The 13,240-nt window shown below is 32.7% G+C and overlaps 2 protein-coding genes across 7 annotated transcripts in view; one reads left to right on the top strand and one right to left on the bottom strand.

The window, feature by feature from the left end:
• Cic (Putative transcription factor capicua) overlaps positions 1-9,703 on the top strand; it is a 62,314-nt gene extending 52,611 nt beyond the window's left edge. For 5 of the 6 annotated variants that reach the window (XM_072894470.1, XM_072894472.1, XM_072894473.1 and 2 more), the window contains exons 16-22: positions 286-517; positions 600-809; positions 924-1,190; positions 1,820-2,006; positions 2,106-2,314; positions 2,403-2,876; positions 2,992-9,703. In XM_072894470.1, coding sequence (XP_072750571.1) covers positions 286-517; positions 600-809; positions 924-1,190; positions 1,820-2,006; positions 2,106-2,314; positions 2,403-2,876; positions 2,992-3,062 — 1,650 coding nt within the window. In that variant the 3' untranslated portion in view covers positions 3,063-9,703. The remainder of the gene's footprint in view (positions 1-285; positions 518-599; positions 810-923; positions 1,191-1,819; positions 2,007-2,105; positions 2,315-2,402; positions 2,877-2,991) is intronic. The other variant, XM_072894475.1, reaches the window with a different exon arrangement.
• A 216-nt stretch (positions 9,704-9,919) lies between these two features.
• Positions 9,920-12,368, bottom strand: Serrs (Seryl-tRNA synthetase). The gene is made up of 5 exons (XM_072894476.1): positions 11,458-12,368; positions 11,075-11,359; positions 10,772-10,993; positions 10,441-10,697; positions 9,920-10,347 (listed from the first exon to the last, which is right to left on the bottom strand). The coding sequence occupies exons 1-5, from the start codon at positions 11,917-11,919 to the stop codon at positions 10,092-10,094; spliced, it is 1,482 nt and encodes a 493-aa protein (XP_072750577.1). The 5' UTR covers positions 11,920-12,368; the 3' UTR covers positions 9,920-10,091.
• Positions 12,369-13,240: the final 872 nt, after the last annotated feature.

Genomic DNA, 13,240 nt, shown 5'->3' with positions numbered 1-13,240 from the left:
TATACTAGACTTATCTTTACTTTTTTCCTTTGCCTTTCTCTTGCTCTTTCGTATTATCGTTATACATTTTTTCCCCCCTCTACATTTATACGTTCATATTTATATGCAAATGATTTTGTACATTTTTACTTTTCGTTATTGAACCATATCAAAGTTACTTTATCTCAATGCAATAGTTTGCTTAAAAACATATAATGGTGAATATGATGCTTTTCCGAATAAATATCGAATAAAGATCTTCAAACAGACTCGGAGATGAAGTAACAAGTTTAACAATACTAACAGATTGGATCAAAACCAATGATGGCGCTGTTGAAACAACAGCAGCCGTTGCCGTCTTTAGGCACTACTCTTCGCCCCCTTACTTCAACTGTCCCTCATCAACCACCGTTCACCTTAACATTGCTCGATAACGATATGGTGGCTGTTTCCAAACAGCAGCAGGGATCGCAGCAGTACCTTAATCCGACACCGTCACACTCCAACATATACGGTGGATTTCAGATACCTATCACTGGTGAGTATAATAATTGTTATTGCATGCTCTTTTCAATCTGAAATGTCTGATAATAAATTATGAATATGTAATCTGTTTATAGATGCCGGTAGTCGCAACAACTCTATATCTATGCAAAATTTGGTTTCCAATAACAAGGAGATTCAAAGTGTAATTGTGAGCAAGTCTTATCCTGTCTCGACAAATTCCACCACGTCAACCTACGGCCGAGGGAACGCTCATTCCATTGCTCGTCTTGCCGGATCCGAGAACAATGATAATCAGGCTATTACGAATAACGCTCAATTTTACGGTAATATACATATTTTTTCATCGAAATTTATTTTTAACAGATATATGCGAACATTTTTACACAATTGATTACATGCGGCGCTTTTATCATCGTTTTTTCTTTCTCTCATTACAGTCAGTAACATAAAAACAGAAGATAACAAGGAAACGATAAATATTGTTCTTCCCGCGACGAGTGAGAAACACAAGCAACCATCGACACCTCACACGCCGCATACATCTCAAAGCAATCATGGAAGCAGCGGTGAATTGCCGTCGAGTAAATCATATACGTTCGACGAAGGCCAAAGCAATGAAGTGGGGCCAAATAAAGGCCCGTTCATGCTTGCTCCAACTCCGGCACAACTCGGTCGAGCACCACTACAGAGGAGACAATCGATGGGTATGTACAAATTTTTATAACTTGCGATTTTTATACGAAAAAGCAATAAATATTATTAATATGCTATAGAAATGTATTTCAAGATTGCACAAGACGTTACAAAATATTATCCTTTATAGTTAGTTTTTTTTTTTTTTTTTTTTTACTAATTAAGAATTAAAGATTTTCTTAGTGGAAATGTCGAAGGATGACTTTTATCAAAACTTTGAACTTTAATATAATATGTCTTTGCGATCACAAATTAAAATTACATTAATACGAGACTTTGAAATCTTCTTCTTTTTCTACAATTTGAATTTGCATCAGTTGGAAAGGATGAGGTCCAGAAATCAATTTTTAAAAAAATATATAGTTTGTTATCTATTCTCTTCCTTTAATTTGCATTGTTAAAAACATTGTATTTTCAAATTGATTATTATTCAAATGCGATTGACAACCTAACCGGATAGTTTTGCTACAGATAATCCTTTGAAAAAAGTCCCTTAAAATTTTAAATAATCGAAAAAAATTTATAGTTGAAAGCAAACAAGTCTAACTTTAGACATATTTTCATGAATTTTTATTGTACAATTTAATATAATAAACTTGTTGTTTCTTTTTTTCCATCTTCCTTCTATTTATTTTGATAGCAATGCCTTCCGCATCAACTGCAGGAGACCACGGGCCAATAACAACTTCTCAACATTGCGACAATCGACTGCAAACTAATATGTCTCAAACGACAGAACAGAATATAGCAGAGTCTCATACTTCTCCTTCTCCTTCTACTAAGAAAGGCTCCTTTTTTAAGAAAAACGTAGAGGACGGTATGGATAGGTACATACATATTTTTAATCTCTATATTGTATTAGGATTGTTATATTAATTGAAGGCTTCTGCATAAAATTAAACTTGACAATATGCATAATTCAACAGAGTTCTTGAACAAGTAAATTTTCAAGAAAAGTTCTCATCGTTGCCAGAGTTCAAACCGGAGGATATACAGAGTCCGAGTGCGATTAATATGAACAATCCAGGTTCATCTGGCCATAGCAGTGTAGCTTCCGGATTACATTCGCAAACATCTATGCAGATGCCAGGTTATCGAAAGAAATCTGCACAATCTGGACCTCATAGGCCCACAAGTAAATAATTACACTAAAGTGTTTCTATATTATTTCGATCAAATTTGCTTACAATTATTACTAATGTTTTTTCCTTCTCCTCTAACAGTGAATGAGGATGAAATCGACTCGGACACATCGATATCAGCTACTCCAAAATCTACTTCGAGCGTCAAGTTAACCGGCAACACATTCTTTGGCCCGGATTTCAATGTTGACGCTTATAGAACCAACAACGATTTATTGGACGTCGATGCCAGTTCTCCGCGAACGCCAAAAACCCCGGGAGGCGGTGCCGGAAGTACTGTAGGAATTGGTAGAAGCGACAACGAGCGCGGTCATAGAAAAACATTGGAGCAGCGTAGGCACTTGGTCATGCAGTTGTTTCAAGAACATGGTTATTTTCCATCCACGCAAGCCACTTCCACGTTTCAAGCTAAGCATGCGGATATATTTCCTACTAAGACGAGCTTGCAACTAAAGATTCGAGAGGTCAGGCAGAAATTGAAGGCCAATTCGACGCCAAGTGCTAATAATCTTGTTAGTCCATCGCCAATCTCTGAATCCTCACCTGTCGTAACTGGTAAGTACGAGTATTTCATTTGTACAAGTTTTTTCATTGCAGTCTTTCTCTCATTTATTATAAATCAATTTAAGTATGTATAATGTAATTGTACATTTCTGTGGCACTTGTTTAGGTCCAACTGCTCCTCCAACGTCGATGGGAGCTCCACATTCACTGCCCGTAAGCAGTAGTAGTGGTAGCTAGCACCCACGTGCCAACTGTGATACTATGCATCCCCTTACTCCGCAACACGAATACATTATTATCCTTTGAAGAGCTAAATATTTACTAGAAAAGTCGTTAGAATCGTGCACACTCTCTTCAGGACTTGCAAAGTACTGCAAAAGGCTTTAGTGCAATTTTAGATTTTGATGAAGCCTGATTGCGGGTTTGATTTAACGGGCATGCCGAGACGTGATTGATATACAAGTGATTTTATGTAATACCAAGTATTATGTGTACTACTGTTTATATAATTATTTGTCGAGATGTTAGTTGCTCTCTTGTTAGATGGTGTGTTTGGATACTTGTGTTAAATCGTTCAAGCTATTGAACGATAAGAAAACGAAGGGAATTGCAAACATTCAATAGCTAATAGTTTGCAATATTTCGCGACATTTTATCCTTTTGTATAAATTTGGCTTTATACGCAACTCTCTCTAACTCTAAATAATATTAGCGCAAAATAGACAATGTACACATGAACATGTGTTGAACATTTGAATGTCCAATCTACGAGACAAGAATTTTATTCTTTGAAACGGAGAAAGACAATACTGCATTACGATATAAATCCGCGAGAATAGTTTAAAAGGAACGAGAAAAATAACACATATATATATAACGTTATATTTTATATTATATTTGGAAATTGCAATTAGCAATTCACCGTAAAATTATAAAAACTGTGTAATTGATATTTGTATATCAACACGTCTTGCGTGATTCAAGAAGGGCCTAAGCCATTGTTAAATATTGTTGAAAATATGAAATAAAATTCATAAGGGAAAGAGAGACAAACAAAGAGTGAGAGAAAGAGAGAGAAAATTGTAACTGGAAACATTATGGAATATAGAATTAATGGAACATTATAAAATAAAATCAGAGTTTATATACTTTAGTTATACTTAACACATACACACACGCGCGCGCGCACACACACACACACACACATACACACACACACACACACACACACACACATATATTTACATATACATATGTATGCATGTATGTATATGTATATATTGATCGAGAAAACTCTCTCTATGGAATGAAAAAAAAAACTGCGATAAACTGCACAAAATTTCTGTAATACATCATTCATCAGAGAGATTTATTTCACGTGTAAATATTACAAAATGATATCTTGAGACAGAAAATATCTAAACAGTTGTGAAATATCTACAATTCTCTATCTGAAAAGCAGTAAGAGCACTGTATTCTTGAATTATATATATTACAATACAGAAGATAAAAATCGTGCCATTGTGCGGCGACAAAGCGAAGGGAATGCATGCGCTATAATTCCCTCATTAGCGAAAGAGAGAGAATGATTGTTAGATAATTCTTGATATAGATAATATGTAATATGTTTCCAACATTATTGAAAGTACTTATACTACTGTTTTTTTAGAGCTTTGCTGAAATTCAACGCGTTAATCTATATTTTATAGATGTTTTAAAAAACGGTCTCTTGCTTTTTTTTTTTTTTCTCCGTATTTTTCTCTATCTTTTTTTATCCTTTTTTAATTTTTATTTCTTTTTTTTTTGTTTTTTTGGCCTTAGATTTAAGCGCTTTTATAAAGCAGGTCGTATTTTTTTCATTTTTTTTTCTTTTTTTTTTTGACCGTAACAAATATACATTTTATTATTTTTATTGTATGCATCAAGTACTTAACACATATGTTATATGAAGAGAGAAGAAAATGTACTCGTTAGAATTGAAATGTCGGTATAAATTTTTAGTATGACAAATGCTATACGATTATTAACAGTAGCAATGTACTAGGGATAAAATCGCGTGCATTTTTATAAAAGTATAAACGTTTATACTGTTTATTAATTTTGTATATTACGTTGAACGGGATCGTTGGAATGTTGTTACATCATATATATTTTTTAATTGATTTATATTCTTTATTATACATGCAAAAAATATAGTATATCGCATCAGTTTTAACACTCTCTTTTAGTAATCCAACGTTTCTCCCTTTCTTTTATGTTAAATCTCCAAGAATTATCGTGTCGAGTTTTAGCAAAGATTGTTGAATTTGGCTGTAAAATAGATTATGTAATTAGTGATATATAAAAGAAAAAGCGCACCTTGACAGGTCTCGACAAGTCTCGCGCCACGGCACGTATACTGTAGTTAGAATATGAGATACATGTCTATTCTACATATTTTGTAAATAGAATACACATATAATGTGCTGACTTTATATATAAATATACATATTTATATATAAATATAGCATATATAAAATGAAGATGATAGAATATATGCTATTGTAATTTGTAGAATTATAATTATACACAAAAAAAGCGCAGGCAGGATTAAGTTTAGAATAATTGCAGATTATGGGCCTTTATCTGTAGTAGACTCTTGTGCTCGGGACGGTCCTCCCACCCTTCTCCAAAGTTAATCCTTTCCTACAAAGCGTTAGGATATATTATTGTTTGTATATAATATAATTATATTATCACACATCCTCTTATCTCTCGTCTCTTGATTTATTATTTTTTATCAAACATTAAGTGCACTAGTGGCAAACAGTAGTTTAGAAAGAGGGAAATTTAAAGCCTGAATTGATCCTGTTCGTAACGCTTTCGTCAAATTATTGACATTATTATAAATGTCTTTATTCTGCCAATGTATGAGAATTGTCTTCAAATTTATAATGCAGACCATTTTAATACGTTTTAAAACGATTTTTATAGTTTCGTAGCAGTCAAAGGATGTATAATTGTGAAAATATTCTAGAATTACATACGTGTGTCATTTATGTCGCGTCTTGTGAAATACGTGCAAAATCGTTTTATTTTATTCGGCTGAATTTAATAAAATACTTGGTCCAATATGAGATTCGCAGAATCTTTTAAGAAAGAGGATATTTTATCATAAAATATATTTTTAAATACGAATGCTCAAGTATGCGTGCGTGCGCGCGCACGCGCGTGTATGTATGTATGTGTGTGTATGTGTGTGTGTATGTGTGTCACGTGATGTGTGTGTGTGTGTGTGTATCGCTCTTACTATACATTTATATGCATATCTACAAGATCTATGCAGAATTTAACAAACTTGTCAAATGTATCTCTCTGTTTCTAACAATTGATTCAAGTGCTTAACTGTATTTGTTCCATTTGTGAACAAATGGTAAATGATATTTAAGAGACACATATACACATCATTCTTAGTTCTAGATGAAACAGGATCTAAACAGGGTTTGAATATCTCTCGCACTAGCCCATCTCAAAGAGTTAATTAAAAAAATATATTTTGTACTTGCGTAAACTACTTTCCAGTATTTATAAGATTCTTGAAAAAGCTTTGATATATCTTCTTCCCCCTTTATTTCACATGGTGATGAAATACGTTCCGTGATTTAGCAGCCATGAATGTGACTGTGATCTAGAAAAAACAGAAAGTAAAGTAAAAGTGGCAGCTACTCTACCGACTATTTCTTCACCACATGACTTCCTGCGCGTGTGTTCCTCCCTTTCCCTCTTTCTTCCTCGATATATAAACAAATATGCATTAAAAAATCGAGCGCTCTTTTCTTTACACTATTCATTTTTTTATTTGCGTTAAACATATTTTTATTATGCTTATAGTCACAATACGATTTAATATTCATTCTATTATTTTTCTTGTTTCATTTTGAAATATTTTTAAAACTGTTATGTAATTATATATATATATATCTCTCTTTCAGTCAAGATTAATGTTGAAAAATATGAAAAATATTAGGAAAAGCATACAACAGTAAAACATCTTATATATAGAAGTCGTAAAAAAAAATGACTCTATATGTATCCATGCAGTAAAAAAACTTTACATCGACTCATTGTACGCGATGTATACGTCATATACACATGTGTGGAGTTTCATATTACATGTGATATATATATATATATATATATATATATATATATATATATATATATATATATATATATATATATATATATATATATATATATATATAATACACACACACACACACACACACACACACGCACTCATATACACATATAAATGTATAAAAAATTATTAAACGCAATCGCATATATAAGACATCATATGGCATATATTATATATATTATAGAAAACTTATATATATATATATGTATATATATATATATATATATATATATATTTATATTTATATTTGGCTGAGGCATTAAAATCTGCACCAATCCAATAAAAAACAGAAAATCCACTCTCTACATCCTCAGGCGTGACTGACCGAAACTTCTTATATGTATGATTCTTTTTAATGTTGTAAAGCAATATTCTCTAGAGTGTGTTCTCAAGTATAAATTTGAAAATCGATACACTTGTGTGTGTAAATTGGAATTATGTTAAAAAGTACAGTATACATGAGTGTTGATATGTGCAATATCTAATAATGTCGATATATATATATATATATATATATATATATATATATATATATATATATACACGAGACATATATATTTAGATATAAAAAAAACCTGGTTATACCTTCAGCTTTTCAGCCAGGAAGGTTTCTTATACCTTTATTTATCATTCCTGTACAATATAATTATTTTTTTCTATGAAAAACCTCGTCGAGGCATATGGGTGTCCTCAATTGGCTCAAACCCACGTTCCGTCAGCTCGCAGCCGACGACGCAGCGTTCGTAGCCACACTCGTCCCCATATTTACATAGATATATAATATTGAAGAAAAATTATTCAGAGTGATTTTTTCATACTACATAGTAATTGTTTATTTATATACTGATTTTTACCATTGTGCCTGTATCAATGTCTCGAAATATTATTCATAAAGATTGTTTCGGCATACAACTCTATGTGTAAACACGTTTGTGCGGATATATTGACGAAGATGGGCAGATTTTAACACTGACGCCTTTACATATGAGAACCAGTTGTTGGACCAAATTGCCGGTACACGGCCGTTTTTAATGTAGAGATGCGTTTACTTTTTCTAGAGAATAATTCACGAGAAGAGAGAACAAAAAGTGAAGATGATAAAAAATTAATCGCACGACACTGTGACATTTACATCACGGCGAAAAATTTGATTGATAATCTTTTCTCAAAATCTATATTATAGAAATGTTTCATTTATAATTTGTATTCGACAATTTCATATTTCATTCATAGAAATAAATTTATTATATAAAAAATTCAAAGGCTCATATCAAAATTAAAGTAGGAGAATGTAGTAAAGGCAATAAAGGAGCCGTCTATGTATAGTATAAATCATAAAAAAGTTCAATACAAAGTTAAAAATTAAGGAATGAATTACAAGTGAAAATGGTAGTCAGTACGCAATTAATCATAGTTATGATCATAGCGGTAATAATTGAGTCGAGTAAACAATTAAAATATATCTAATAAACTAATTATGACCATCAAAATTGTTAAAAAATAATAAATTTCATAATAAAACACGCAAGGAAATTGAGAGAATACGTAAATAATATAAATAAAGTAAAATAATATAACGGATTAAAAATATATAAAGGTCGCATATGAACGAACGTTTCGGCTTGATGATATTTCAACCCATCCTCAGCGCAAGCAATTAAAATTAGAATTATACAATGTTTCGCAACGATATACAATATAATAAACGATCTTTAATTAGTTCACCGTCCCGAATAAATCGACTAGATAAACTTGTTTATTTGGTGATTTTTTATGATTTATATTATACATGGACGACTCCTTTATTGCCTTTAACTACATTCTCCTATTTTAAATTTATTATATATAAAAAAATAGGTTTATGGTCTTTGATAAAAATTTGATCTTCAATGTCCAAGTATATTTTTATTAAAAATTAATAATCAATTTTTCATTATATATACATATAAATCAATAAATTCCTCGTCATGATTGTACAATGTCACATTGTCAACTTTCTTGTCATTGAACATTTCCATATCTCTCGCTTTCTATAATTTCACGTCAAAGTTATATCTCTGCTCACAATAATAAATTATAGTACATATATATTATGGCCGCGGAGTTGGACAAAATTATAATATTTTAGCGAGAGGTACATTAATTGCAAACAGTGATAATTTATATGAAATGTGTAATTATACGAAAAAATTTACTCGTAACAATGTAAAGTATATTTTATTATAAGATGGAAAAAGCACAGTGTGAATTATCTGATGCCTGGCCAAAGTATTATTATTACTGATATAACATACGTTGCAATTAGTTTTATAGAGTTGGCATGTGCTTTTTAGTAAATATATGTATATATAATTATGAGCAGAAAAACGATAACTTGTTAGCGAAGCGCATAAAAAGCATTTTTTTTTTTCTTTCTTTTTATATACACTGAAGTGCATTATTCTTGTGGGGAGATATTTTAAGGGCCTCTGTACATTAGTATTAATGATATTGATATAATTGTATAAACAAAAAGCAAGAAGAGATTCTTAGAGCACATTACCGATTTCAGATATAAAAAAATATGAAATATACGAAAAAAATATTCTTCATCAAATGTATAAATATTACAGAATCATATATATTATATACTGATGTCTCTGATTATGAAATATTGAACAAGTGTTATCAAATAAAATGTTGTAATCTGTGTTGACAATCGCCAAATGTTCTAAGCTTAACATGATCGTTAACAGATACATGCCTGTTTGAGCGATAAAAGTTTTCGATATTTGGAGACAAAAATTGTCAAATATATAAACAATGTTTGTCTCCAGATATAACTGGCCAGAGGAAATCTATTTCCATATAGCCAATGAGAAGAGATATATTAGGAGATACATGAAGAGATCTTGATATTGAAAAATAAGAAAAATTGAAAGCATTTGTGTATATATTTTCTTAATTGATCATTACATCTGCGCGATTCAATTGGATCGCAATGGAATATTTAAAAAAATGCAATTTAAGAATGCAATAAATAAGATCTGTAGATAGATAGTTCTACTTGCTTCATTGCCATATTTTATAGTCATAATCGTACTATTTTACTTTGATACATTTTCCTTTTGCTTTTTCTGTTTTTTCGTTTCAATTTCGTCAATCGGCGCAGGCTTTATAAACGGAATTTCGTTTTCGTATTTGCAGGGCATGTATTCTGCCAGAACTTTTGGTACTTTGATGCCAGTTTCTGTTTGATGTACTTCTAAAATAGCACAAATTACGCGTGTCACTGCACACATTGTCGCGTTCAACATGTGGACATAATCCGTTGTAGTGTTCATTTTTTTGGTTTGACCATATCTGTGAATTAAATGAGAAATTAATTTTACAAGATTCTTATAACATTGGATATATTAACGATACTCTCTTATATGATATCTAATATATACTGACCTTACTAATAATCTCCTTGCTTGGTAATCCAAGCAGTTACTACACGATACAAGTTCACGGAATGCACCAGATCCAGGAAACCAGCCCTCCAAGTCTAGCTTTTTCGAAGCTGCATGATTCAATGCGCCAGATACAATATTAACTATACGATAAGGAATTTCTAAGGCCTGATAAAATTCTTCCGCATTGGAAATCATTTCTTCCATCATCTCCCAAGATTTATTGTCGTAAGGTGAGGTGAGGCAGAACTGTTCTACCTATAAATAAGGAAATAATGAACATGTATCGCTGTTTTGTTTAATGCATGAATAATTAATTCAGTCCTTAGTACCTTTTCAAATTGATGTACTCTAAAAATACCCCTCGTATCTCGTCCATGAGAGCCGACTTCTTGTCTGAAGCAAGTAGAAATACCGGCATACTTAATCGGTAAAGTATTTTCTGCTATCCATTCACCCCTATGAAAAGCCGCTATTGGCTGTTCAGAGGTAGCAATGAGATATTTCTCTTCCAGTTCCTTGTCCTCATTACGTTCGCTACCTTTGCCAATAACCTAACATGAAAAAAATATAAAAATTAATTATATTAATATAATAATTATAGTTAAGATCTTGATATTAAAACACACAAATACCTTGTATAATTCTTCATCAAACTGAGAAAGCTGCGCTACTTCTTGCATCGCATCTTTTCGCATGATAAATGGAGTATAAAGAGGCGTATAATCTTTTTTAAATAATTTTTTCAATGCTAATTGTATTAATGCTTGTTGAAGAAACACCGCTGGTCCAGTGAGGAAGTAACCTCGTCCGCCGGATACGCCTGTTCCACGTTCGCCATCCATTCCAGCAATCATGTGAATCAGATCAACATGAGAGTATGTTTTCCTTTCGGTGCAATCTCCCCAAGTTCTTTCTACCTAAGATAAGAGAGTAGATTTATTAAAAATAATAAACAATTTTATATAGCTAAAATTATAAATTGAATAAGAGAATATTGATTCATCGGTATTCATACTTTGTTCTCTTCCTCGTCATTGCTAACAGGTACAGATTCGTGTAGATGATTTCCTACTTCTCTAAGGGCGTTATTTCTTTCACATTCAGTCATTTTCAGACTCTCGTCGTTTTTCTGTATAGCATCATCGATGAGACTACGTATCTTCTTGATCTGCAGCACTGTCAATGTCTTCAGGCTTTCGGAAGTCAAGTCAGCCAGGTTATCAGCGATCGTTTGAGGTACATCATCGTCATCGCCAAGTGGTTCCTTCTTCTTCATTTTCTCGCCAATCTCCTTGCTACACAGGTTCTTTAGCTTATTAAAGTTGTCGGCGCAATGCCGTAGCTGTCGCCAGCGTTTATCCTTCTCGATCACAGTATCTACCAGCTGCACATCCTTGAAACGTTTTCTCTGATTCGCCCGGATCTTCTCTGGATCGAAACCCTTATCTTTGCGGAAAAAATCCAGATCCAAAACCATTTTTCCCTTGGTTTTCGATCAAATCCAGGCTGCACAAACGTCTCGGACACGTGGAGTTGGTGGCTGAAGGGCACGTGGAACGTGAAAGCCAGGTTCAACGCTGACTGCCGACTGCCGACTACCCTCGGTCAGTGTGTGTGTGTGTGTGTGTGTGTGTGTGTGTGTATGTGTGTGGAACAGCGTGGAACGTGGAACGTACAATGCCTAAGAAAATCATAGAGTGGAACAAATCCGGCTGATGAAATCTTTATACGCGCTACGCATGCGTGAGTGACATCACCGTTCATGCATCTGTCAAATCCTAGAGGAAAAACTAAATACCGTACCGCACTCGGGTACAATTTATAATTCGCACGTGGCACTTGACATACGGCTACGTTCCACTTGACAAATGCAACCGCAACCGCTGCAACTGCAAGGCTGCAAGGCTGCAAGGCTGTAACTGTAGTACAAAATCCATTATGTATTCTCTGTTGACTCTGTGGTTGGCTTGATAACATCATAGAGGTAAGAAATAAGATGATAGGAAAGTGTAATGATTCTCACACCCTGCACGTGATGGGCGACGAGCGACATCCAATGAGCTCTACTTTTTTTTAAAAAAGTAGCTCTTATTGGATATCGCTCATCGCTCGTCGCCCATCGCGTTTAGTGTGCGAGAGCCATAAGGATAATATTTGTCGTTGTCGATAAACTGTCAAGCTTATCGATTGACTGCTTTCGTATAAAACTTTCGTAATAAAACTTTAGAAATTTTCCATCTCGGCTTTCTCAGTTAATGAGTCAATCAAGATTTGAAAATTTAAATTCAAATTTTTGCTGTTTGAATCTTTAGACATCAAATTTTAGGAATTTTTGAAATTTCGATTCTTGACACTTTATAATTATATAGTTCTCTATCTTTTATTTATGAATCTTGAATTTACGCGATTATTTTTATGATATGATTGTACAACACTGTATATATTCACAAAGTGTAACTGCGTATTTGAAATTGTTGCTGTTGCATAGGAAAGTATATATATAAAAAATTATTCAAACGTTCTCAATAATTAAAACCATAAAATTATATTATACATACAAATTTGTTTCATCAATTTTTAAGAGTTTAAATGCATAATTTTACCTGCAAGAATTTGATGTCAGTCTTTTAATATTCTAGTTTCTAGTTAAAGATTGATAAAATATAAAAATTATATCAGGAGAGAGGCACGGCATCATAATTAAAATGTAAAGAATTGTGCGATTTCAAGAATTTGTTAAGTTCTTAAACTTGATGCGCTCTCGAGCTCGCGCGATTGTAAGAATGCGCGCGCATCGT

This window comes from Anoplolepis gracilipes, chromosome 6, assembly GCF_047496725.1.
Source record: "Anoplolepis gracilipes chromosome 6, ASM4749672v1, whole genome shotgun sequence".
Taxonomy (NCBI): Eukaryota; Metazoa; Arthropoda; class Insecta; order Hymenoptera; family Formicidae; genus Anoplolepis; species Anoplolepis gracilipes.
The sequence above is the reverse complement of the archived record's forward strand: the minus strand, read 5'-3'. Positions and strand labels throughout refer to the sequence as shown.